Source organism: Macaca thibetana, chromosome 7 (genome assembly GCF_024542745.1).
Source record: "Macaca thibetana thibetana isolate TM-01 chromosome 7, ASM2454274v1, whole genome shotgun sequence".
In the NCBI taxonomy this organism is placed as follows: Eukaryota; Metazoa; Chordata; class Mammalia; order Primates; family Cercopithecidae; genus Macaca; species Macaca thibetana.
Genome location: NC_065584.1, coordinates 165,131,001 through 165,157,650, shown reverse-complemented (window position 1 = coordinate 165,157,650; position 26,650 = coordinate 165,131,001). Strand labels below are relative to the sequence as shown.

The 26,650-nt window shown below is 45.2% G+C and overlaps 3 protein-coding genes across 11 annotated transcripts in view; 1 reads left to right on the top strand and 2 right to left on the bottom strand.

Annotated features, from left to right (window-relative positions):
* The window catches only part of FAH (fumarylacetoacetate hydrolase), a 36,136-nt gene extending 27,855 nt beyond the window's left edge, over nucleotides 1-8,281 (bottom strand). Inside the window, exons 1-5 of one of the 4 annotated variants that reach the window (XM_050799979.1) lie at nucleotides 8,240-8,281; nucleotides 7,775-7,884; nucleotides 2,421-2,531; nucleotides 725-846; nucleotides 143-192 (exon numbers count right to left, since the gene is read on the bottom strand). In XM_050799979.1, coding sequence (XP_050655936.1) covers nucleotides 143-192; nucleotides 725-846; nucleotides 2,421-2,531; nucleotides 7,775-7,855 — 364 coding nt within the window. In that variant the 5' untranslated portion in view covers nucleotides 7,856-7,884; nucleotides 8,240-8,281. Of the gene's footprint in view, nucleotides 1-142; nucleotides 193-724; nucleotides 847-2,420; nucleotides 2,532-7,774; nucleotides 7,885-8,066; nucleotides 8,155-8,239 lie in introns of those variants that run through there. The other 3 variants (XM_050799977.1, XM_050799978.1, XM_050799980.1) reach the window with 3 other exon arrangements.
* The window catches only part of MTHFS (methenyltetrahydrofolate synthetase), a 599,465-nt gene that overhangs the window by 280,053 nt on the left and 292,762 nt on the right, over nucleotides 1-26,650 (top strand). The gene's annotated exons all lie outside the window — the stretch shown is intronic.
* Nucleotides 23,146-26,650, bottom strand: part of ZFAND6 (zinc finger AN1-type containing 6) — an 83,409-nt gene continuing 79,904 nt past the window's right edge. For all 6 annotated transcript variants that reach the window (XM_050800020.1, XM_050800022.1, XM_050800023.1 and 3 more), the window contains one exon: nucleotides 23,146-24,058. In XM_050800020.1, the coding sequence (XP_050655977.1) occupies nucleotides 23,910-24,058 (149 nt within the window). In that variant the 3' untranslated portion in view covers nucleotides 23,146-23,909. The remainder of the gene's footprint in view (nucleotides 24,059-26,650) is intronic.

Genomic DNA, 26,650 nt, shown 5'->3' with positions numbered 1-26,650 from the left:
AGGGGGTAACAGCCCCAGAGCCCCTCTATCTCCCCGCCCCCAGCAGGGACCCTCCGCCCAGATGCAGAATCAAAGCACCTGGCCAGCCCTCTTGGCCCATGAAGCTGCTCCGTTCTTGCCTTGGTGAAGAGACCGCACTCACCTATGGTGGCTGGAAGGTGCATCATGGCAGAAGCCTGGGAGATGAATGCACTGAAACACAGAACCAGGGGCTTCAAAGTCAAGCAGGCAGCAAAGCGCGGTCCCACCCACAGGCTCAGTCCAGACCATCCCCAAGATTATCCACAGTCTCCAGTGGGCACCTCCTGGCTGGCCTGGGGCCAGAGCTATGCTGAACCTTTCACAGCTGAGAGGACATCCACCCACTGAAGCCGTCTCTATATTCTACCCTAGGAAATGGGACTAGACAAGTGGAAACTCTTTCCTACTCTAGGAACCAGACGAGGGCACAGATGATGCTAATGAGGACCGGCTGAGTAAGAGAGAGGGCCAATGGGCCTGGCCTGGCCTAGCTCGGGCAGCTCCAGTCCAGGCACCAAGGCAATCTCAGTCCTCCCAAAGCCCTCCCATCAATATGCAGCTCAGGCAGGGGCTGTATGGGGGCAGGTCTCACTTGACCACACTAAGGCTGCCGAGCCGTGACTCAGAATGGCACTGACCACCACACAGCCCTCATCTCCCCTGCTGCGTCTCCTCATCACCTCCATGACCACGTGCTTCTCACCGCTTCCGAAGTTCAGTGTCATCTCTGAGTCTGGCTTGGCTCACAGACAGCAAGTTCTGCAAGAACACTCTCGCCTCCTTCCAGGCAGCCTGACCCAGGCCCATGAAGCTGTTGAGCACAGGCTAAGACCAAAACACGGAGAAAGAAGATTACGCACAGGAAAACCCAGGGAGTATCCCTCCTGCCAATGGGAGGCCAGCCAGCTTGCCTCCCCCTGCCACTTCTCTCCCATTCACTCAAACTCTCAGGACCTCTGCTCTTAGTTTTGTCATCTATTCATCAAGCTGGAGAAAAGCATATCCTCTCTTGACGTTGCCTCATGCCCTCCTGCACCTGCACACAAGCCCAGGAGCTGCTACCTGGCACAGCGACTGTGCTAAACTTGGCCCAGCCCACAGTTGAAGGTGGCCATGTTCTTCCAGTAGAGGCACACTCCAATCTGCAGAGTGATCACAGCCTAAACTAATTCCTTTCACATCAGTTAAGAAGAGGTTTTGGGCTGGGTGTGATGGCTCATGCCTATAATCCCAGCACATTGGGAGGCCGAGTTGGAGGATCACTTGAGCCCAGGAGTTCAAGATCAGCCTGGGCAATATAGTGAGACTTCATCTCTATTTAAAAAAAAACATTTCCACTCTGTCACCCAGGCTGGAGTGCACTGATGTGATCTCGGCTCACTGCAACCTCTGCTTCCCAGGTTCAAGCAATTCTCCTGCCTCAGCCTCCCGAGTAGCTGGGATCATAGGCGTGCACCACCACGCCTAGCTAATTTTTGTATTTTTAGTAGAGAGAGGGTTTCACTATGTTGGCCAGGCTGGTCTCGAACTCCTGATCTCAAGTGATCCACCCGCCTCAGCCTCACAAAGTGCTGGGGTTACAGGTGTGAGCCACCATGCCCGGTCAAGAGCTTTTCTAATTTAAAAAAAGAAGAGGTTTTGTAGCCAGTGAGGCATAGCAGAAAAAGCCCTTGTAGGTTCTAAGAGTCAGAGTTCCAGCTCCAGCTCTGATACTTTTAGCTGTAGAGCTTGGGAAAACAGCGTCTCATTCCAGAATTTCAGGTCCCCATCTAGATGCTCAGGCCCCCATAGGAATTCCAATTCCTATGCCAGAGGGTGGTCAGGAGGATTGAAGGAGAGGATGTGTGCGAAGCTCCTGGCACACAAGAGGTACCCATAAATCCCACCCTCCTTCCTGACCCATGCAATGACAAGATGCTATATCAAAGTAGCTGACCATTTACAGGGAAGCAAATTCATGCCCATCCCATGTGAACACGTACTTCAGGCTGACTCCTCCACGGCTGCTTCCACAGAACTGGAGGGCAGGGCTCGTAGCTCCCTCCCTTGGGGGCCCACACAGCCCTTGGACAGGCAGAGGCTCAAACAGCTTGACAAGGAAAGTAACCAGAGTTCCTGAAGAGCTTTACCTCAGAGACAACTGGAAACGACCCAGGACTGCAGACATTGAGACTTTTTTCACCTAGGAACTCACCCTGAGGTGAGAAGCCACCCTGAATTATCCCAAGGCCACCTCCTACCAGCTTGTCTGTCTCAAAACAACCCCAACCTTATCCAAGTATAACTTCTGAGACCTCCGATGGCATTACCTTTATCGATAATGGAACGCAAGGAGCATTCTCTTTTTGGCATCTGCAGTGCCACTGAGGTCAGGAACAAGCCGTTTCACAATGTCCTACCTGATTGAAGACATCCTGGTGTTTGGAGAGGACAGGCCCAGTAAACAGGTGCTTGATGACGCTGAGGTCCAGGATCTGGTCGCCAATGGCCACGCCTATCCTCAGTCTTGGCTAGGAGGAAGATGACATGGTCAGCACCAGAAAAAGTCCCTGGCTGGGCTTGGCTCATTTCCTCAGAAAGCCTGCCTATTGAAGAGGCCATGGTTCCCCCTTTAGGTGGCCCTGTGTACAGAGCAGACTGAAGAACCACCTTCTCAGCATCCCGCCCCAGCTCCCTTGTGCCATCTCTGCTTCCAGGACTAAACGGAAAAGAATCTGTGTTCCCTGAATGGGAAATAAATCAAATATCCCTTGGACTAGGGGAAGAGCAGTCAGCCTGGTCCTAGCCACTTAACATGACCAAAGTCCCCTGCAAAGTTCCCTAGGCATTACATAAATGCCTCCAGTGACGAGGAGCTCACCACCTTACCAGGATGTTGGATTATTTTCCAGGTTTAACCTAGGCCTTGGCTCAGGGTAATTCAGTTGTGCAGTGGAGCAGTGAGTGCCCGATGCACAGTGCTGAGGGCCAGGTGGCTTGGATTAATGAGCTCTGTTGTGGCTCAAATGGAGGAGAGCTCAGGTTATAAGGGAGCTGCAGGAAGCCAGACTGCTCAGAACATGCAAGGGAAGTTCCTTTCTGCACCACAAAATCCCAGCATCAGCAAAGATGTCTTAAATATTTGTTAAGGCCTGGTCTTTGTCCCCACAACCCTGAGCTTTGCTCGTCAACAAGAACCAGAGGGCATGTTTGCAGACTCAACTTGCTGGTGCTCTGTCCTGAGTCAGGCTTCCAGCTCTCCTGAACCACCAGCTTGGCCATTTCAGTGCCAGAGAGCTTAGTGGTGGGATTATTGGCTGGCCTTATCTCCATCAGCTGCTCACTGGGGTGGGCTGAGAAAAGATGGCCATTTCTCCATGCATGTCAGCTCTTGGGACCGGGGTAGAGCAGAGCCACAATCCTCACCTGAGGTCCCAGCAGAGCCTACCCTAGAAGAGGCTGCCCGGAGAGCTTAGCTACCCATTATCAGCCCCGCTGCCAACTCCCTGTGCCTCAGTCTTCCCCTCCTGAAAATGGAAAATCTGCTGCAGTAGGCAAAGAGCTGAACCACCTGGATCCAAGTGGTTTTCCATTCAGGGAATGTGCAGGTCAGACCCGTGGACCACATCTCTGACCCTGGTCCCCACACCCAGCTGAAGGCAAGAAGGAGCCACCACCAGTAAGCAACCTCCAAAATGGGGTCACAAGTGCAGCTGCCTGATGCCTCAAATGCAAACAAAGCATAGAAGCTTCAAACTTGTGCTTCAAACTATGACCTGAGGACCCAGAAAAAGTCTGAGAGAGTGAGTACCCTCTACTTTTAACTTTGGGAGTTATTTTCTTCAGCACAAAACTAGAAGGGGCTCACAAGTCGGATCCAGGATTCCTGGGCTCCAAGTCTGTTCCCTCATTCACCATCTTATCATCTTGGACAAGTCCCTGGTCGTCTCTGGGCCTCAGTTTCCCATATGCAACTTGAGGGAAACAAACCAAGGAGGGAGACTCCATTTGTCTAACTTCAAGAGAAAAATGTGCATTCCCTCTGTTTTAAAACAGTTGGTCATATCTGATATAAAGTTTTCCAAGGGAAAGCATTACCCAACTCCCAGCCTGACATAGAGGGGGAAGTATGGGATTGGTGTGGGCGAAGGATTACCCAGGCGCCGAGGCAAGAGACTGAAGGCACAACTGTAGCTATACTGCTATATAGTTATAATACAAATTAGATATACAGATGATCATGGACAATTATCAATCATTACTATAAACATTATTAATCATTAGCTTTTAATAGTACTCTTTGTTGCATTACTAATATAACCTAGGAATAACCGGTGGGTATAGGGTGAGATACTGAAGGGACATTGTGAGAAGTGACCAAGAAGGCAAGAGGTGAGCCCTCTGTCACACCCGCATAAGGGCCGCTTGAGGACTCCTTGGTCAAGCGGTAATGCCAGTGTCTGGGAAGGCACCCATTACTTAGCAGACCACGAAAGGGAGTCTCCTTTCCTTGGCGGAGTCAGGAAACACTCTGCTCCACCAGCTTCTTGTGGGAGGCTGGATATTATCCAGGCCTGCCCGCAGTCATCTGGAGGCCTAAACCCCTCCCTGTGGTGCTGTGCTTCAATGGTCACGCTCCTTGTCCACTTTCACGTTCCTCCCATACTCCTGGTTCCTCTTTGAAGTTCGTAATAGATAGCCGTAGAAGAAAGAGCGAAAGTCTTAAAGTCTTTGATCTTTCTTATAAGTGAATAGAAGAGGCCGGGCGCGGTGGCTCAAGCCTGTAATCCCAGCACTTTGGGAGGCCGAGGCGGGTGGATCACGAGGTCAGGAGATCGAGACTATCCTGGCTAACATGGTGAAACCCCGTCTCTACTAAAAATACAAAAAAAAAAACTAGCCGGGCGTGGTGGCGGGCGCCTGTAGTCTCAGCTACTTGGGAGGCTGAGGCGGGAGAATGGCGTGAACCCGGGAGGCGGAGCTTGCAGTGAGCCGAGATCACGCCACTGCACTCCAGCCTGGGAGACACAGCGAGACTCCGTCTCAAAAAAAAAAATAAAATAAAATAAGTGAATAGAAGAAAACGCTGACGTATGCTGCCTTCCCTCTCTGGCTGTGGCTACCTGAAAGGGAAGGGCCCACTGTCCCATGATCACGTGACTTGCCTGACCTTATCAATCACTTGGACGATTCACCTCCTTACCCTGCCCCTCTTGTCTTGTATGCAATAAATATCAGTGCACCCAGCCATTCGGGGCCACTACCGGTCTCCGCGTCTTGGTGGTAGTGGTTCCCCGGGTCCAGTTGTTTTCTCTTTATCTCTTTGTCTTGTGTCTTTATTTCTTACAATCTCTCATTTCCACACACGGGGAGAACACCCGCTAAGCCCCGTAGGGCTGGACCCTACAGACTGGGAGGCTGACAGATGTGGGGATCAACCCCATATCCGCCTCCTACTGGCTGTGAGATCTGGAGCATGATGCTTTGCCTCTCTGGGCCTCAGTTTCCTCATCTGTAGAATGGGGACAATAACTTCACAGTAGTTTTATTGTGAGAATTTGATTAATATCTGTAAATCTCTCACCACAAGAACAGACACAGGGTAGACGCTATTCATGCCACAAACATTTAGAAAGCATCTTCTCAGTACCAGCACTACACAAAGGCTGCTGAGGTCCTGGGAACAGTGACTTGGTTCCTTCTCTCCAGAAGCAAAAGGAAACACAGGGTGTGGTGAGAGACAACAAAGGCTGGGCAGCAGCTGGGAGCTCTTTCAGAGAGAGTGCTTAGGAGGTGACATTTAAGCTGAGTCCCAAAGAGTGAGAAGGGGCCAAGCATATAGAGAGCAGAGGGACGAGTATTCCAGGCAGAAGGAACAACATGTGCTAAGGCCCGAAGGCAGGAAGCTGCTCTTAGCATGTCTCAGAGACTCAAAGGCAGCCAGTGTGGCTGGAGAGAGCAGAGGCCAGGAGGCAGTGGCAGGGCCAGACCCCAGGGACTTTAAGAAGGCACCCGACAAACCAGTTCCACACTACTACAATCTCGTTCTCAGAGGCCACCACCCCTACCTTCACAGAGAGCACCCCATATGCCTTACTAGTCCATGAGCAACCAGAAATGGAAGGAAGGCGTCTCCTGTGTCTTTGATCCCAACTCACAGCCCAGGCAGTCTGGACCACAGTTAGGGTTCCTAAGCATTCGCTGAATAAAAAAATGAATAAAGTGATGACTGCGTTCATTGTTATTCCACTCAAATTAGGAAGGGCTGACTGCTGACATGGGGGAAGGGAGGTTTTGCCTTGGCAACTAGTCTTGCCTGGCAAGGCAGCCATCACCGTTGGAATGTCCAGTGCCTGCAGAGAAAGTTTCAGATGAGGCTTGTTCAGCTGGACGGCCAAAGGGCCAACTCTCCACCCCCAGCACTCTATCAGAGGACAGGGGGATGGGGCTCTCTCTCCCAGACATCTATAGTGGCTGCCCTGCACATGCTGATGTTGAAACAGCAGGACATGGTGTCTGAAAGCCCCTAGCCACACTCTAAGGGACATTAATTCGATTCCCCTGAGAAAGCAAGTCAGAGCACCCTACTGGGGTGTGCCTGCCTCTCACAAATGTTTCTGTCTAATGGATTTGTGCTCCAGGAAAGGTGAGGGAGGACACATCTGCTGAGGGCAAAGTGTTTGAAGACGGCAGAGGAAGGGCTTTGTCTGCGGAAAGGTTGTTGGCCATCACAGGTTAAGGTTTAATGTGCCTCAAATTGTGTCCTCCAGGGGATTTAGTGTCCACTTTCTGTGTCCTTGCAACATCTGGTCAGCCTGGCCAGATATGAAACCACAAGTTGACTCTTCTAGACCAAAGTACTCACTGCAGACAGGCTCATAAAAGGCCAGCCACTTGCCTCCAATGACAAGCCATGGGGGAAGGAGGGGACCCCACTTTCCAGGAAGAAGCCAACTGCCAAGCCCCTCGTTTAGCAAACATTTCCTGATTCTGGGGTTCTATGGCTTACAGAGCTGAATCAGAAGTGTACCTTTAAAGTTGGGAGCAAAAATCTAAGCCAAAAATATCATCAACAAATCCAAGGGAATTTGCTTTTCCAACCTAGGGACCCTCTTATTATCTATTTGCTCATAAACCTCCAGTTTTCAAACACTTATTTCTACCAATCAGACTACACTGACTTAGTCAAAGTTTGTTTCCCTGCCCTCTTTCTTCTGATCAGTGGGGGAATGCCAGGCAGCCCACACCAGGAGCTGAAAGAATTCCAGCAACAGGCAGAGAGAGACACTTGCCATCTTAGATCGCACAGCTCTAAGACAGGACATGCGCGTTCCCCTCTGAGCTGCTACGCATACCGGGTTATCATTTCCTGGGTTCTAGGGTTAGGGGCTATCCAGTGAGATGAACCACCAGCCTCTTGGGCAAGAGAAACACACCGCAACCGCCTCGGAGTAGGCAGCATGCCTGCGTACTGCAGCTTCCGGTAACAGAATCCTGCTTGCTCTGCTTGTCTGGGAGAGTGACACTATTCATTTCATTTTGCATTTAGTTCTCAGCAAACCTGAGGACACTGAGGCTGAAAAGTCAAATAATGTGCACAACTAGAAAGTCACGAGGTGGGATTCGAGCCCACAGGCACTCTCACGGAACGGATCTTAAGAGAAAAATGACCCAAGCCTCCATCCCGCCCCTCATTCCACTCCATTCCACTCCATTCCACTGCACTCCACTCCACTCCCTCCCCGCGCCCGGAAGCCGAAGCCCCACTGCTCACGTCGCCTCTGGTGGAGAAGACGCCGTAGGGCAGGTTGTGGATGGGGAAGTCGGAATCCTCGGCCACCGGGATGAAGGACATGCTGGCGAGCACCCGGCACGGCTGCGGGCCTAAGGTGGCGTGCGGAAACTGGGACTGAACTCTGCCGCCGTGGTCAGGCCCGGCCCCGTCCCTCCGGCCCACCCTCACGGCCTGTCTGGGTGGCACAGCAGGGACCCCGGAAGCTCCTGCCTGATTTTGATCTCACCGTAAACAACCCACCCCCGAACCCTGAACCCTGCCCCTTCCCTACCCTGACCTCCTCGAGCTCCAGGTCCTCCACAGTCTCGCCTTCTCTTCCAGAGCCCCGCCCCTCCCCTGGCCCCGCCCCTGCGAGCCTCAGGTCCTTCACAGTCTCTCCTCCCTCCCCGATCCCCGCCCCTCCCCTTGTCCCGCCCCCGCGAGCCCTAGGTCCTCCAGTCCCACCTTCCCTCCGAGAGCCCCGCCCTTCCCCTGGCCTCGCCCTGCGAGCCCCAGGTCATCCAGTCTCTCCCTCACTCCCCGAGCCCCGCCCCTCCCCTGGCCCCGCCCCCGTCCTGATCCCCTCCCCATCCGCGAGTCCACATCGGGGAGATCTGGTTACAGCCTCCGCTCGGGGCAGCTGGTCCTATCGAGAGCAAACCCTAGCTTAGCAGTTAAGGCTCTGCCCTGCATGACTCCAGCCTCGCTCGCCCCAGCTGCTGCCCTGCTCTTCAGCTCAACAGAACTCTTGTCCGCTTCCGGGAAACAGACACTTTCTCCCCAGGAGCTGCTTCCTGAGCTTCAGAAGAATACCCAGTCGCGTCCTTTCTCCCTGCATACCACGCTGCTCCGTCCAGCTATGACACTTCCACTTGTGTTTCAGAGAACGGAACAGTTACGCCTGTTTGGAAGGCTTCAATTAATGAGAATTAATATTCTAAAAAATATAACTCACCTGTTTCACATGCCGGTAGTAAAATGACGTTGACAAACTGCTCAACCTTGGACAAGTTACTTAAACTTTCTATACCTCAGCTTCCTTCTCTGTATAATGTTGATGATAATAGTTCCTACTTCCCAAAATTAATATGAGAATGGAATGAATTAATATTTGTGAAGCACCTAGAATAATGCCTGGCATACAGAGATTATGTGTGTGTGGAAAGAGAGAAAAGGGAGGAAAGAAGAGGAAAGGAAGGGAGGGGGATAAAGGAAAGGAAAGAAAAAAGAAATAGGAAAGGAGAGAGAGGGAGAAAGAAAAGGAGGTGGCCGGGCGCGGTGGCTCAAGCCTGTAATCCCAGCACTTTGGGAGGCCGAGACGGGCGGATCACGAGGTCAGGAGATCGAGAGACGATCCCGGCTAACACGGTGAAACCCCGTCTCTACTAAAAAATACAAAAAAATAGCCGGGCGAGGTGGCGGGCGCCTGTAGTCCCAGCTACTCGGGAGGCTGAGGCAGGAGAATGGCATAAACCCGGGAGGCGGAGCTTGCAGTGAGCTGAGATCCGGCCACTGCACTCCAGCCTGGGTGACAGAGCAAGACTCCGTCTCAAAAAAAAAAAAAAAAAAGAAAAGAAAAAAAGAGGAAGGCAGGAAAGAAGGGAAAGGCAGACTATCTTAGGGTGGGTTCAAGGTGTTAATCTAATCACTCATGTGCAGTCAGCTGCAGTTTTTTGAGACCACGCCACAGCCAGGACACTTGGAACACACCGGAGAGTGTGCTGTTGTGTTATTGTTGGTGTGAATGATTCAGGTACACTTTTAAACAGCCAGGAGGCCGGCTGAAATCTAGAAAAGTAGACGATAGTCTGGGCAAGGGTTCCCTGAAGATTCTTGAGGAATGTGACACGGTGACTGCTGAGTTAGGGAGGTTGCTCTGCATTTCAGCTTAGGGAGAAGAGGCTGGAAGATGGCAGGATAATGTGAGCTAAGTGGGCCTGAAACCAGAAGGCTTGAGAGGAGCAAGTACGGCAAGCAGGGCCCGCTGTTGAGCCCCCCTTCCTAGCCCCTGAGATCACTCTGGTGCCTGTCCACCAGGCATGACCAGTGATCATCACCTAGTAAGGAGCACAGTCTGGGCACAGCCTCTTGGCTCTCATCTCCTGCCCTGAGTGGCTCTGCCAAGGACTGGCTTCAGTTCTTTTAAGTCAGCCCTGGGGAAGGAATGAAGGTGGTCTGACTTGTTCTGGTAGGTTCCTGAAAGAGGAAAAGAAGAGGGGAGTATCCCAACTTGGTGGCCTTATAAAGAGGCATTCCAGGCAGCACTTGATACTTGCCTAATTTAAGCTACTCCTCAGCTGCAAGGCAATGAATTATTTTCACGTTCTGTAGTTGCCCTGCCCCTTCCCATTAAAACCACGAGCTTTCTTATTCCATGTACAACTCTGTCAATACCTAGCAAAACACCTGGCACAGAATAGGTGCTCCATAATATATAAGTCATTAATATAAAACTTGACCAAAAGGAAATGAAGGAATAGCCAATAAGCCCATACTCTATGCCAGGCCATGGGGATACACCAGCAGCTCACATCTTTAATTCCTTTTTTATGGAGCATGTGTTGTGTGGGGGATGCTAGGCCATGAGCTTCTGCTGAATACACACAAGTTAACAAAAGCCTAAATGATAAGACCCTTGGAGAGAGAAAACCAAAGTCTTTTAGGGAAAGGAGGTGGGGCAGATGTATCTGTGGAAAAGGATGTGGGGATGAGATGGCTGAGGAGGGAGTAAGATTTCATAGTTTTAAAATAGACTTCACCAACCCACTAATTATACATAGTGTCTGAAAACGCCAAAGCTGTTCTCTATTTGGAAAACAGCATTTGAAATAACTTGCAAGGAAGTATACTATTTTTTTTCTTTCCCATTTTTTGGAAGAGAATGTGTTGGCCATGTACATCACAACACTTATTAAGAAAGAATTTTAAAAGAAAGATATTGCCCATAATCCCACCAATGTAGTCTTCATATTTTCATGGTTTTTTTCATTCCATTTGTATGCACATGGCTTTTCCATCCTTATAAACTTTACATAGATGCAATTTTTCAGTCTTTCTCTATCTTATTCTCTTGAATATTTTTCCTTGAGACCCAATAGGCTTCATTATGATCATTGTCATTGGCTAAGGAAGCCTCCGGGGTTCAAGCGATTCTCCTGCCTCAGCCTCCCGAGTAGCTGGGATTACAGGCATGCACCACCACGTCTGTTTAATTTTGTATTTTTAGTAGAGACAGGGTTTCTCCATGTTGGACAGGCTGGTTTCGAACTCCCAACCTCAGGTGATCTGTCTGCCTCGGCCTCCCAAAGTGCTAGAATTACAGGCGTGAGCCACTGCACCTGGCCATATCTTTTCATTTATTTCTGTTTACTTCAATTTCTTTCATTGATGTTTTCTAGTTACCAGTGTACAGGTCCTTCACCTCCTTGGTTAAATTTATTCCCAAGTGTTTTGTTTGGTTAGGGGTTTTTTGGTAGCTATTGTAAGTGAGATTGTTTTCTTAATTTCCAAAAATCCCTTCTGCTGCTTCTATTCATTCCCTGGACCACTGGCAGCCACTTATCTCTTTACTGTCTCTGTAGTCTTGACTTGTCCAGAATGTCATATAATTGGAATCATATAGTATGTAGCTTTTTAGATTGGGTTCTTTCACTTAGCAATATGCATTAAGTTTCTTCTATGTCTTTTCCTGCCCTGAAAGTTCCTTTCTATTATTGTTGAATGCTGTTTCACTGTATAAATGTTCCATAGTTAGTTTGTTCACCTATTGAAGGATATCTTGGTTGCTTCCAATTTTTGGCAATTAAGAATAAAGCTGCTAAAATGTCAGTGTGCAAGTTTTTCTGTGGATGCTTTTGTTTTTTAACCAAGTGTACTTTATTAAATCATTTAAAAAAAATTTTTTTTTTATGTTGCCCATAAAAAAAATTTTTTTTTTATGTTGCCTCACTATGTTGCCCAGACCAAACTCAAACTCCTGGCCTCAAGTGACTCTCTTGCCTCAGCCTCCTGAGTAGCTGAGGCTGCAGGCCTTTTTTTTTTTTTTTTAATTGCTCTCAGTGTATCTTCTTTGATGAGATATCTGTTCAGATATTTTGCCCATTTTTAGGTTGGATTGTTTTCATACAATTAAGCTTTAAGAGTTTTTTGTATATGTTAAATGAAAGCCCTTTATATGTTTTGCTAATTTTTTCCAAGTCTGTGGCTTATCTTTTAATTTTTTTAACAGCAGCTTCTGCAGAGCAGTTTTTAACTTTAACAGAGTTCAAGTCATCAATTATTTTCCTTTCACAAGTTATGCTTTTAGTGTTTTACTTAAAAAATCGAAACCAAACCCAAGGTTGCCTTGAATTTCTTATATTCTAAGTTTTACGTTTTTGTGTTTTACATTTAGGTCTATGATAAATTTTGAGTTAACTTTTGTGAAAGGTTCAAGGTATCTAGATCCATTTTTTTTTTGCATGGAAATGTACAGCTGATCACTACTGCTTGAAAAAGTATTCCTATGAAAAAGACTTTCTCCATGAATTGTCTTCTCTCCTTTGTCAAAGATCAGTTAACTATGATTGTGTTGGTTTATTTCTGGGCTCTCTGATATATTCTGCAAATAGTAGTCTTCATTATGGGAGCTTTATAGTAGGTGTTTAAGTTGGGTGGCATCAGCCTTTTACTTTGTTCTTCAATATTGCATTGGCCATTTTGAGCCTTTGCCCCTCCACATAAACTTTAGAATTACTTTGTTGCTATCCACAAAATAATGTGCTAGGATTTTGACTGAAATCACATTGACCTTACGGACTAACGTGGGAAGAACTGACAATATTGAGTCTTCCTAGCACTGAAATGAAATAGCTATTTATTGAAATTATCTTTGATTTCCTTGATTAGTTTTGTCATCTTCTTCACATAGATCTTGTCATATTTTATTAGATTTATACCTAAGCATTCCCTCTTACTGGTGCTAATGTGAATGGTGTTTTTTGTTTGTTTGTTTGCTTGTTGTTTGTTTTGCGAGATGGAGTCTCATTCTGTTGCCAGGCTGGTGTGCAGTGGCACAATCTCGGCTCACTGCAACCTCCACCTCCTGGATTCAAGTGATTCTCCTGCCACAGCCTCCCAACTAGCTGGGATTACAGGCGCGTGCCACCACGCCCAGCTGATTTTTTGTATTTTTAGTAGAGACAGGGTTTCACCATCTTGGCCAGGATGGTCTTGATCTTTTGATCTCGTGATCCGCCCGCCTCAGCCTCCCAAAGTACTGGGATTACAGGCGTGAGTCAGTGCACCTGGCGTGAATGGTGTTTTTAATTTTAAATTCAAATTTTTCATTGCTGGTATATAGCAAAGCAATTGGCTTTTGTATTATATATTAACCTTTTTTTGTATTAAACTTTTATCCTACAATCTTACTATAATTGCTTATAAGTTTCAAGAGTCTTTATATAGATACTTTGATTTCATTCCAGATGTTAACATCTTTCATTGGTTACATTCTGTCTCCCATCTCCACATTCTGACTTTCCATTCTACTGGCCTTCTGAATTAATCTTGATGCTTATGTGTTAATAAAAAGAAGGAAAAATGGCCAGGAAGCCAGTCTCTGAAAAGACACCACAACAAAGTATCCTTTCCTAAATTCCCAATAATATCTGTTTAGATGTTGCAGAGAACAGGCCCCCCATATCTGGCCATAAACAAAATCTCTGCAGCACTGTGACATGCTTGTGATGGCTATGATGCCCACGCTGGAGGTTGCTGGTTTACCAGCAAGGAACACCTGGCCCACCCAGAGCAGAAAACTGCTCAAGACATTCCTAAACCACAAACAACAGCATGAGCGATCTGTGCCTTAAGGACATGTTCCCACTGCAGATAACAAGCCAGAGCCTGTCCCTTTGTTTCCCATAAGGAATGCTTTTAGCTAATCTATAATCTATAGATATAATGCTTATCACCGGCTTGCTGTCAATAAATATGTGGGTCAAACTCTGTTCGGGGCTCTCAGCTCTGAAGGCTGTCACCCCCCGATCCCACTCTACACTCTATTTCTGTGTCTTTGTCTTCATTCCTCTAGCGCTGCTGGGTTAGGGTCTCCATGACCGAGCTGGTCTCGGCAAGTGGTGCCCATACGTGGGGCTCAAACCCGGGTTGAAGGGTCGCCGGAGTGACAGTTGGAGAACATGGAACTACACTGAAGGACACCCGAGTACTCTTAAGCAATCCCCGTGGTGAGTCAGAAGGGGGGCTCGGAAGCATCAGGGTAACAATGGGACAAGGGTCGACCAGGCATGAGGCTTATTTGAGTCTGCTTCAGCAGCTCCTCAGAAAAGGAGGTATGAAGGTTAGCACTAACCAACTTATGCAGAGTTTTAGTGCTTTAGAGGAAACTCCATTTCCTGGAGTTTGTTTCAACTGTGGGAAGCATGGTCATACTAAAAAAGAATGTAGAAAAAATCAGCGAGTCAGGCCACCAGATGGGGGAAACAAGAAAACTACTGAGCCTGAAATATGTCCAAAATGTAAAAAAGGAAAACGTTGGGCTAATCAATGTCACTCTAAGTTTGATAAAGATGAGAACCCAATTTCAGGAAACACCATGAGGGGCCCCCGTCCCGGGCTCCATTCCAAACGCGGGGGCATTTCTGGGTCTCAGGCCACTCCCTCACCCCACCGCGCCCCCGGCCCTGTACAATGCAGATTACAATGTCCCCCACAGAGCCACATAGGCGCTCCTGATTGTGCCGCAGTAGATTTATGCTGCACAAAAGCTGTGAGCTTTCCGTTTCAATCATTTCTCTACAGGAGAACCCCCTGCTCACAAAAGTGCCAACAAAGAGTCTGTGGACCCAACCTTTCCAGTGTAGGGGATGGTAGGGGGAGCACAAGCTCTAATTACTTATAGGATAGGTCTAGTTTTGAAAACTTTAAAAGGAGTGGTGGTTAAGTACATACAGGAGTCATTGATTCAATGATTACAATGTTTAGGATTAGTTACTTTTTCCCCTACCAGTTTTTGTAGGTCTAGTTTAAATTTATTAATTCAGTTATTTATTTATTTATTTAATAGTCACATTTAAAAGACTGCTTCTTTACTTTTTTTTTTTTTTTTTGAGACGGAGTCTTCACGCTGTTGCCACAAGGCACGTTAAACAGTCCAGGGGCAAGCAATTGAACCTACTCATAAAAATTTTCACAGGAGTGCTTTGTGCTGCCCCGCTCGAGAAATATTGGCGATTTCGATCAGACTCGGCTCACTGCAAGCTCTGCCTCCCATTGGGTTCCCGCCATTCTCCTGCCATCAGCCTCCTGAGTAGCTGGGACTACAGAGTTACAGCCCAAGTACATAAAGCTCAAATAAATAGAATAGATCCAGCTCCAGGCTAATTTTTCCAACTCAGCATTTTTAGTAGCAGACGGGGTTTCACATGTGGGACTTCTCGATCTCGCTGACCAGATTGTGATCCGCCCTCTTACAAAGGCACAAATACAACAGGCCTTTATAAATAGCTTACTTGGCAAACCCATTTAGCTGATTTCGTGAGTGTTCTTGATAATCACTTTCCGAAAACCAATTTTTGAAATTAACTAATTGAATGCTGGGATTACAGGGGTCTTGGTAGCCTCTTCTGCGCAGACCGCAGCCGCCATCACAATATATTCTACACAGTTAGTTGAAAATGCTAACGATTACATTTTTAGAAACTTGTTGAAAACAATACAATTTGGATATAAAGTTGTGTTCACCCTCCTTTTTTCTGTTGGTAATGGGCGATCTAAAGTTTGACATCCCTAATTATCATGTAACTTGCCAGGAATGTAGATTGTTCTCTTGTGTGAACTCTTCCTTGTTTAATACTAATCATTCTATCCTAGTAGTGAGAGCTCGAGAAGGAGTATGGTTACTGGTGAAGCTTTCCCATCCTTGGGAAGCCTCTCCCTAAAACGACAACTCTGTACGTATTATTACTGAAAAATTTATGCTTCAGAAAATTCTGAGATGCTCTTGGCGTTTCATTGCTACTTTAGATCCGAATAAAAAAAAGTTTGGGAAATAGGTAAAATAGTAACTGGGTTAGAGGTTATGCTTGTGTTTCTCCAGGACTGAATCAATAGCATCTTGATAATTATGGGACTGATCGCTGTCACAGCTACTGCGGCAGCAGCTGGAGTTGCGCTACATTCATCAGTGTAGACAGCAGATTTTGTAAATAAATGGCAAAAGAATTCTAGTCTGCTGTGGAACTCTCAAACTAAAATAGACCAAAAGATAGTTAATCAAATCAAAAACAGATCTCCAACAAACTGCAATGTGGCTAGGAGAGGTGCTGCACAACGATGAGCAGCTAGTTTGGAATATAGAACATAGCTAAAATGCGACTGGAAGGAATACTTCTGAAACTTTTGTATCACTCACTCACCCTGTAGGAGCTATGAATCAATTTGAAACATGAATGGCTCATAAAGATCAAAAAAGGAAAATATACTATGTCACAATATAATTCTTTTTTTTTTTTTTTTTTTTTTTGAGACGGACACACTGTTGCCCAAGTGCAGTGGCGCGATCTCAGCTCACTGCAAGCTCCGCCTCCTGGGTTCACGCCATTCTCCTGCCTCAGCCTCCTGAGTAGCTGGGACTACAGGCGCCCGCCACCGCGCCCGGCTAATTTTTTGTATTTTTAGTAGAGACGGGGTTTCACTGTGGTCTCGATCTCCTGACCTTGTGATCCGCCCGCCTCGGCCTCCCAAAGTGCTGGGATTACAGGCTTGAGCCACCGCGCCCGGCCGCCATCACAATATAATTCTAATTACATTTTAGAACTTGTTGAAAACAATACAATTTGGATATAAAGTTGTGTTCACCCTCCTTTTCTGTTGGTAATGGGCGATCTAAAGTTTGACATCCCTAATTATCATGTAACTTGCCAGGAATGTAGATTGTTCTCTTGTGTGACTCTTCCTTGTTTAATACTAATCATTCTAGATTGTTCTCTTGTGTGAACTCTTCCTAATACTAATCATTCTATCCTAGTAGTGAGAGCTCGAGAAGGAGTATGGTTACTGGTGAAGCTTTCCCATCCTTGGGAAGCCTCTCCCTCTGTACGTATTATTACTGAAATTCTTCAGAAAATTCTGAGATGCTCTTGGCGTTTCATTGCTACTTTAATCTTGATAATTATGGGACTGATCGCTGTCACAGCTACTGCGGCAGCAGCTGGAGTTGCGCTACATTCATCAGTGTAGACAGCAGATTTTGTAAATAAATGGCAAAAGAATTCTAGTCTGCTGTGGAACTCTCAAACTAAAATAGACCAAAAGATAGTTAATCAAATCAAAGATCTCCAACAAACTGCAATGTGGCTAGGAGACTGAGCAGCTAGTTTGGAATATAGAACATAGCTAAAATGCGACTGGAAGGAATACTTCTGACTTTTGTATCACTCCTCACCCTTATAATGAATCAGAACATGAATGGGAAAGGATAAAACAGCGTCTAGAAGGACACTCTACAAACTTGTCTTTAGATGTTGCAAAATTTAAGAGAACAAATATTTAAAGCATCCCAGGCACACCTGACCTTAACGCCAGGAACTAGAGTGCTTGAAGGAGCTGCAGATGGATTGGCAGCCATAAATCCTTCAAATAGATAAAAACCCTCAGAGGCTCTGTGATTTCTATGATGGCTGTGCTCTTAATCTGTTGTCTTTGTGTAGTCTGCAGATGCGGATCCCTACTCCTGCGAGAAGCAGCTCACTGTGATAAAGCTGCCTTTGCTTTTATTGCCCTGCAAAAACAAGAAGGGGGACATGCTGGGAACAGGCCCCACAAATCTGGCCATAAACAGGCCATAAACAAAATCTCTGCAGCACTGTGACATGCTTGTGATGCCTATGACTCCCATGCTGGAGGTTGTTGGTTTACTGGAATGAGGGCAAGGAACACCTGGCCCACCCAGGGCAGAAAACTGCTCAAAGCCTTCCTAAACCACAAACAATAGCATGAGTGATCTGTGCCTGAGTGATCTTAGAACAGCTAAGGACATGTTCCTGCTGCAGATAACAAGTCAGAGTCTGTCCCTTTGTTTCCCATAAGAAGTGCTTTTAGCTAATCTATAATCTTTTTTTTTTTTTTGAGACAGAGTCTTGCTCTATCGCCCAAGCTGGAGTGCAGTGGCCGGATCTCAGCTCACTGCAAGCTCCGCCTCCCGGGTTTATGCCATTCTCCTGCCTCAGCCTCCCCAGTAGCTGGGACTACAGGCGCCCGCCACCTCGCCCGGCTAGTTTTTTTGTATTTTTTAGTAGAGACGGGGTTTCACCGTGTTAGCCAGGATGGTCTCGATCTCCTGACCTCGTGATACGCCCGTCTCGGCCTCCCAAAGTGCTGGGATTACAGGCTTGAGCCACCGCGCCCGGCCAGCTAATCTGTAATCTATAGAAATAATGCTTATCACTGGCTTGCTGTCAATAAATATGTGGGTCAAACTGTTTGTGTCCCTCAGCTCTGAAGGCTGTCAGCCCCTTGATCCCACACTGCACTCTATTTCTGTGTCTTTTGTCTTCATTCCTCTACCGCTGCTGGGTTAGGGTCTCCATGACCAAGCTGGTCTTGGCATCATGTTCTGGAAACTATGAGAAAGGGAAGTATAGCCATTGTCAGTTTAGTAAAAACTGTTTTCACATTAGAAAAAAACACGGCTTTGAATTGTGGTTGAAGTAAAGGAATGATTTCAAGACTGCACTGTGCAGTGTAAGTTAGCATTGTAGGATAACTAGGAGAGAGGACACTTTGCACCAGACTTGAGCACAAACATCCGAGACAAATTAGTATGGAAGACTGAAGTACGAGAAAACTCTTGATTAACAGTGTATTTAGGTGTAGTGAAACTGGAAGACTGTGAATGTTTTTTGTGTGTGACAATTTAAAAAAGAAATACAAATTGAATGCTGAGGCTGGTTCAACACCTTTCCTTGCATAACCTTCAAGTTCTAAAATGTGATCACCAAAACAGCTTTATAATTAACTTTCTTCTTTTGATACTTTGGACTTCAGGTACAGAATATTGGATTAATCATAATCCTTGGTTCCAGACACTCTCAGCATTAGTTCATACATGGCCTCTTTTAGTTTTCTAATATAAGCATCCTGACTCTAATAACACCAAAAAAGCTGGAGCTTTGACCATATAGTACCACTTACTAGCGCATCCCTTGCCACCTCTCATCTAAGGGCATTTTTCTGAATTTTTTCATCATCACCATCCTGCTTTTTACATAAAATCTATCTACTGGCCGGACACGGCAGCTCACACCTGTAATCCCAGCACTTTGAGAGGCCGAGGCAGGCAGACCTAGGAGGCGGAGGTTGCGGTGAGCCAAGATTGTGCCATTGCACTCCAGCCTGGGCAACAAGAGCAAAACTCCATTTAAAAAAAAAAATCTATTACATGCAAATGTATTTTGAAGTGAGCATGTTTCATATTTTGAGACCAGTTTTGCTTACTATACTGTACTTCTTCCTGTATTTCTAAAACTTACTATACTTTAAGACTTTTTTGCATAATATGCTTCTGTTTTGTTGTATCACTATGGATCAGTTTTGGTTACTGTGTATTATTCCAGTGTATGAATATATCACATTATATTCATGCACTCTTTTTCAGTGGGGATTTGAAGACTTGTTTCTGGGATTTTGCTTTTGTAAACAGCACTATAGAACTTCGTGTAGGGGTCCCCCATTTATCTTTTTTTTTTTTTTTCTGAGATGGAGTCTCACTCCGTCGCCCAGGTTAGAGTGCAGTGGTGCGATCTCGGCTCACTGCATTCTCCGCCTCTTGGGTTCACACGACTCTCCTGCCTCAGCCTCCCCAGTAGCTGGGATTACAGGCACCCACCACAGCGCCTGGCTAATTTTTGTATTTTTAGTAGAAACGAGATTTTACCATTTTGGCCAGGCCAGTCTCGAACTCCTGACCTCCTGATCCACCCACCTTGGCCTCCCAAAGTGCTGGGATTACAGTCTTGAGCCACTGCTCTGGGCTGTGGTCCCCCATTTATCTATGTGCAAGTTTTTCTTGGGTATGCACTTGGGAGTGCAACTTCTGGACTATTAGGTATGTAAAAATTCCACTTTAAAAGGTAATATGAAACTTTGTCAAGGATTGAACCACTTTCCACTAACACCAGCAATGCAAGAGAACATGCAGAAATCTGCCAACACTATATATTGACAGATTTTTAATTTTTTGATACTTGAATGGGTATAAAAAGGTATCTCATTGTAGTCTTCATTTGCAGTGGAACTTCTCCCACCTTGTAACTTGTCTGTTCACATTCTTTGAAGATACTTTAATGCATTTTCAGAGAATAAAATATCCTTTTAAAAGACAAATTCATTAATAATACATTTATAGTATGCTTTGTGCCTTGAGATTTTTTTTTTGAGATGGAGTCTTGCTCTGTCACCCACGCTGGAGTGCAGTGGTGCGGTATTGGCTCACCGCAACGTCTGCCTCCGGATTCAAGCGATTCTCCTGCCTCAGTCTCCCAAGTAGTAGAGATTACAGGCATGTGCCACTGCGCTTGGCTAATTTTTTTATTTTTTAGTAGAGACAAGGTTTCACCATGTTGGCCAGGTCTTGAACTAGTGATCTGCTCACCTTGGCCTCCAAATGATGGGATTACCGTTAGCCACTGTGTCTGGCCAAGGAGTCTCTCTATCCTAAGATGTAACAGGCAGTCATCTTTTTTCTCTGAGAGTTTTCAAGTTTTGTTTCACATTGAAGTACTTAACTTTTTCCTATGGCATAACAGGATTTTTCCTTTTCCATACAGAAAACCATTTCTTCTAGCTCTAATTATCGAACAGTCTCCTTTCCTGAATGTAATATGCCACCTCTCTCTTTCCAAAGTTCAGTCCATGCACGGGCAATCTATTCAATTCGGATATCTGTCTGTCCCCATCAGCTAGTAATATGCTATTTTAACAAACAAGCCTTCACAGTGAGTCCTGACATTTAGCAGGACAAGTCACTGTCTCCCTGTTCTTTTCTGAAGTGTTCTAGCCTTTTGCTCTTTTTAACTTTTACTTTTAGAATCAACTAAACAAGCTCCACGAAAAAAAACAAGTGGAATTTTGATTGGTATTACCTTGAATCTATGCCTATTGAGGGACAAATGACATTTTTTGATACTGTCTTCCTATCCACTACATCTATTTACTGAGTTCTTATCCCTTAATGTTTTAGAATTCTTTCTTGACGAGGCCATCAACATATATTGTCAATTTCCTAGGTAACCAAGATTCTGATATTATTGTCAAATGGTGTTTCCTGGTTTTCTAGGTAACTGGTGTAAAGAAATGCAACTGTCTTCTTTTTTTTTTTTTTTTTTTTTTTTTTGAGACGGAGTCTCGCTCTGTCACCCAGGCTGGAGTGCAGTGGCCGGATCTCAGCTCACTGCAAGCTCCGCCTCCCGGGTTCACGCCATTCTCCTGCCTCAGCCTCCCGAGTAGCTGGGACTACAGGCGCCTGCCACCTCGCCCGGCTAAGTTTTTGTATTTTTAGTAGAGACGGGGTTTCACTGTGTTAGCCAGGATGGTCTCGATCTCCTGACCTCGTGATCCGCCCGTCTCGGCCTCCCAAAGTGCTGGGATTACAGGCTTGAGCCACCGTGCCCGGCCGCAACTGTCTTCTAAAAACTAATGTTGTATCTAGCTACCTAACTAAACCCTATTATTTCTAGTAATTTCATGATTTTTTTTTTTTTTTTTTTTGAGACGGAGTCTCGCTCTGTCGCCCGGGCTGGAGTGCAGTGGCCGGATCTCAGCTCACTGCAAGCTCCGCCTCCCGGGTTTACGCCATTCTCCTGCCTCAGCCTCCTGAGTAGCTGGGTCTACAGGCACCCGCCACCTTGCCCAGCTAGTTTTTTGTATTTTTTTGGTAGAGACGGGATTTCACTGTGTTAGCCAGGATGGTCTCGATCTCCTGACCTCGTGATCCGCCCGTCTCAGCCTCCCAAAGTGCTGGGATTACAGGCTTGAGCCACCACGCCCGGCGATTTCATGATTTTTCTATAAAAACAATAATGTGCAAATAAGTGCTACTTCTTTTCTTATCATTTTTCTTGATTTCCTGACCTTGTGATCCACCTGCCTCGGCCTCCCAAAGTGCTGGGATTACAGGCGTGAGCCACCGCGCCCGGCCTCTTATCATTTTTCTATCTTGTCTTGCTCCACTGATTATAATCTCCAACACAATTTTGAATAGTAAGCAGTAATAGTGGGCAGTCATCTTTGTTTCTGACTTTAAAAGGAAGTTCCGGCCGGGCGCGGTGGCTCAAGCCTGTAATCCCAGCACTTTGGGAGGCCGAGACGGGCGGATCACGAGGTCGGGAGATCGAGACCATCCTGGCTAACACGGTGAAACCCCGTCTCTACTAAAAAGTACAAAAAACTAGCCGGGCGAGGTGGCGGGCGCCTGTAGTCCCAGCTACTCGGGAGGCTGAGGCAGGAGAATGGCGTGAACCCGGGAGGCGGAGCTTGCAGTGAGCTGAGATCCGGCCACTGCACTCCAGCCTGGGCGACAGAGTGAGACTCCGTCACAAAAAAAAAAAAAAAAAAAAGGAAGTTCCTCTTTTTAATTGATGCTTGCTTTTGCATTCATTTGGCTAGTTTATTTCACACAGAACTATCAGCTTAAGGAAATTCCTTTCTAGTCTTAATTTATCAAGTTTAATTTTTCTTATCACGAATGGGTGTTAAATTCTATTACTTTACCTGAATCTATTAAGATAGTTGTAACAGTTTATTCTCTTTATAATCTGTTAATGTGATCAATTTACAGATTTTGATAATTAAACCATTGTTTATTTAAACAGAACATGCCAATAATTTTAAACTGAGAAATTTATATTGTAAAATTATTGCCTTCATCTGTTTCATATGACATTTCATGTTTAAAAATGTTTGGCTACCAGACACATTTGAAAACCATGGGACAAATAATCTTTCACAGGGTCTTTCTACTCCGCAATTCTACAACTGCCCTGCAGCTTGAATTATACTCTTAAAATTTCTCTAATCCTACAAGAAAAAGCTTCTATTAGATGTTAATTCAGTATGACAGTGTAGAAAAGGGAATCAGACAAGGACTAAAAAATACATTTAAGTAACAGAGAGGAGTGCTTGCCTTTGAAGATATGCTGTCTTCAATTCAGAGGAATACAAAATTACAATTTATGATCATTAGCTTAGTCACAAATAGATGTGAGACAAATAATGGCAGTTCTCTTACAAAATGAGGAAAGCAGAAAACTGAAAGACCAAGAAATAAAATTAACTACCAGAAAGAATAAGAGAAAAAGTAATACAAGGGAGCATTCTGGTTTTCCTTTTTATTTAATCAAAGACTGGTGAATAAACATAAATACAGCACAATTACTTCAGATCATTCTTCATATTGTATACACACAAACCCATGAACATAATCTGAAAGAAACCTGTAGACAGCAATGAAATGCATACAGCTTTTTCTTCCCTCGCTCAAAAAAAAGTTTAAACACACAAACTTAGAATCTCATCAGCACACACTCTCTTGTGACAAATGATTCAGACATAAATAGTGGGTGCAAAGAAACTATATGCTAACATACGAATAACCTTTGTTAATGAAAAAACAGAAGCAGCCATAATGATTAAGATACATTCAGTTACCGATAACTAGTTGTGCCCTAAAGGGCATTATCAAAAGAGAAATCGTGCTGCAGAGAAAAGCGATATATACATACACAATGAGAAAATAAACTGCAAGATTAATGCATGCATGTTTAATACTGGAAAAATCACAGCCCTCCAAAATTTCTGCACATTTGTTATAAAAGCCCTCTGCACTCAACTAAAATTAAAATGATCTTAAAAGGATAATACTTGTAAAGTTTAAGTCTTCTCAGCCACAGAAATTGCAATGGAAATAAATGTTCAGAGTCATTTTCAAAACAAAACCAAAACAAAATCAAAACAAAAATCTATTCTTCCGATGACATGCAAGACACACTGCTCTACATTCCCAATGACTAGGAAAAAAAAAACCTCAAGTCAATTTTTAGTTTGCAGATGCTCAAGGATTTTGTATTCCAGCAGGAGTTCAAATCTTTTGGATCTTTTCGCCAACAACTACTGGATTTTCTTTTCTGATTTTCTCAGCAGCATCAGCTTTGTAATTGTAAGAGCAATTGTGTACATCTGAGTAACGGTGTACACCACAGTAAACATTTCCACACCGGCATTCAAACCCTGAAAATGGAGTAATACACATACATGAGTTGAAGGATGAAATATTAAGGTCTTCGGCATACTTAATACTGAGCAGCACAATATATTTAGGGCAGCAATGTAAACTAAAGAATCATTCTAAATACACTGTCTCACAAACTACATTCTTATTCACTACCTGAGAGCTTCATTTCTTGTTCCTATCTACAAACGTAGGTTTGCCCTAGAGCAAGTCTCCTCTGAGCTAGTTTCTTCACCTGTGATATGGCAACAATTACTTCTTTTGTTTTTTTGTTTTTTTTTTTTTTTTTTGAGACCGAGTCTGGCTCTGTGGCCCAGGCTGGAGTGCAGTGGCGCGATCTCAGCTCACTGCAAGCTCCAGCTCCCAGGTTCACGCCATTCTCCTGCCTCAGCCTCCCGAGTAGCTGGGACTACAGGCGCCTGCCACCATGCCCGGCTAATTTTTTGTATTTTTAGTAGAGATGGGGTTTCACCTTGTTAGCCAGGATGGTCTCGATCTCCTGACCTCATGATCCGCCCGTCTCGGCCTCCCAAAGTGCTGGGATTACAGGCTTGAGCCACCGCGCCCGGCCTAACAATTACTTCTTAACAAAAACACAGTTGCTAGGTTGAAAATGTAAAACATTTTTCAAATCCAGACACTACAATGTGAGAATAAGCCTACTGTCAGAAGGCAGTCTTGGCATTTATTTAAGAAAGATCAAATAATGCTTCTGAAAGAACTGTTAACAAAGAACACAGCTTCAATATTTGCTTTACTCTGCTAACCTCCAATGGAGATGTGAACTGTACTGCAGTTGAGAAGTAAAGAGCATGGGATCTAGAATCTGACTGCCTCAGTGTGAATCTACTGACTAATAATGAAGGCAAATTTGCCTCTCTGAGCCTGAGTTTCTGCATCTGTAATTTTGGAATAATAATAAGTAAGGATTAAAGGAGGAATGAATTTAATGCTGAACATATGGTAAAACACACAATAAATGCTACTTTATTTTAAGAAAATGCCTGGAGTTAAAGCCAAAATCAAGATGTAATGGGTGCGGCCAGTCTTTATATAAAACTGGTCCTGCTCCCCCAAATTAGAATTTTATGGTATGATACAATTGTTGGAAATGGAGCACAGGAATCAATATTTTAAACGCTAATATTTGATGTTAACCTCCATTGCTACATTTTTAACTTCAAAGACATATTTGTAAGTTAATAATAATGAATTTAAAATGAAGCAAACAACACCGTATTAGACTGACAGATTGGACAAGATGAAAATTACTAAATCTCACCCTTCTAATCATGAAGTCTGAGGGTTTGTGAGATTTACAAAGGCTTTTTTTTTTCTTTTTGTTTTTGAGACGGAGTCTCACTTTGTCGCCAGGCTGGAGCGCAGTGGCACGATCTCGGCTCACCACAATCTCCGCCTCCTGGGTTGAAGCCATTCTCCTGCCTCAGCCTCCCGAGTAGCTGGGATTACAGGTGCACGCCACCACACCCAGCTAATTTTTGTATTTTTAGTAGAGATTGGGTTTCACATGTTGGCCAGGATGGTCTAGGTCTCCTGACCTTGTGATCCGCCTGCCTCAGCCTCCCGAAGTACTGGGATTACAGGCGTGAGCCACTATGTCCAGCCCTAGAAAGGCTATCTTTAATATTAAATACATATATTTTTAAATGTCTTATATGTATATATAGTATATATATATTTGCTTATATATATATTGCTTATATATATATTGCTTCTCTGGGGGCTATATATATATATATACACACACACACACACACTTTTTTTTTTTTTTTTTTGACACAGGGTCTCAGGCTAGTATGAAGTGGTGCAATCATAGCTCACTGCAGTCTCGACCTCGTGGGCTCAAGCAATCCTCCCATCTCAGCCTTCTGAGTAGCTGGGACTACAGGTACATGCCATAATGCTCAGCTAATTTTTAAAATTTTTTTGTGGCCGGGCGCGGTGGCTCAAGCCTGTAATCCCAGCACTTTGGGAGGCCGAGGCGGGTGGATCACGAGGTCAGGAGATCGAGACTATCCTGGCTAACATGGTGAAACCCCGTCTCTACTAAAAATACAAAAAACTAGCCGGGCGTGGTGGCGGGCGCCTGTAGTCTCAGCTACTTGGGAGGCTGAGGCGGGAGAATGGCGTGAACCCGGGAGGCGGAGCTTGCAGTGAGCCGAGATCACGCCACTGCACTCCAGCCTGGGAGACACAGCAAGACTCCGTCTCAAAAAAAAAAAAAAAAAAAAAAAAAAAAAAAAAAAAATTTTTTGTAGAGACTGAGTCTATGTAGTCCAGGCTGGTCTTGAACTCCTGGCCTCAGGTGATCCTCCCACCTTGGCCTCCCAGTGCTGGGAATACAGGTGTGAGCCACCGCACTGGGACATATTTGTATTCTTTAAATACACATGTGCTAAGGTATGGGTAAATTTGAAACATCTTTTTAAATTTTCTCTTTTAAAGATGAGGTCTCATTATGTTGCCCAGGCTGAGCCCGAATTCCTGGCCTCAAGCAATCCTCTCACCTTGGCCTCCCAAAGTGCTGGGATTATAGGAGTGAGCCACTATGCCTGATCTTGAAGTATCTT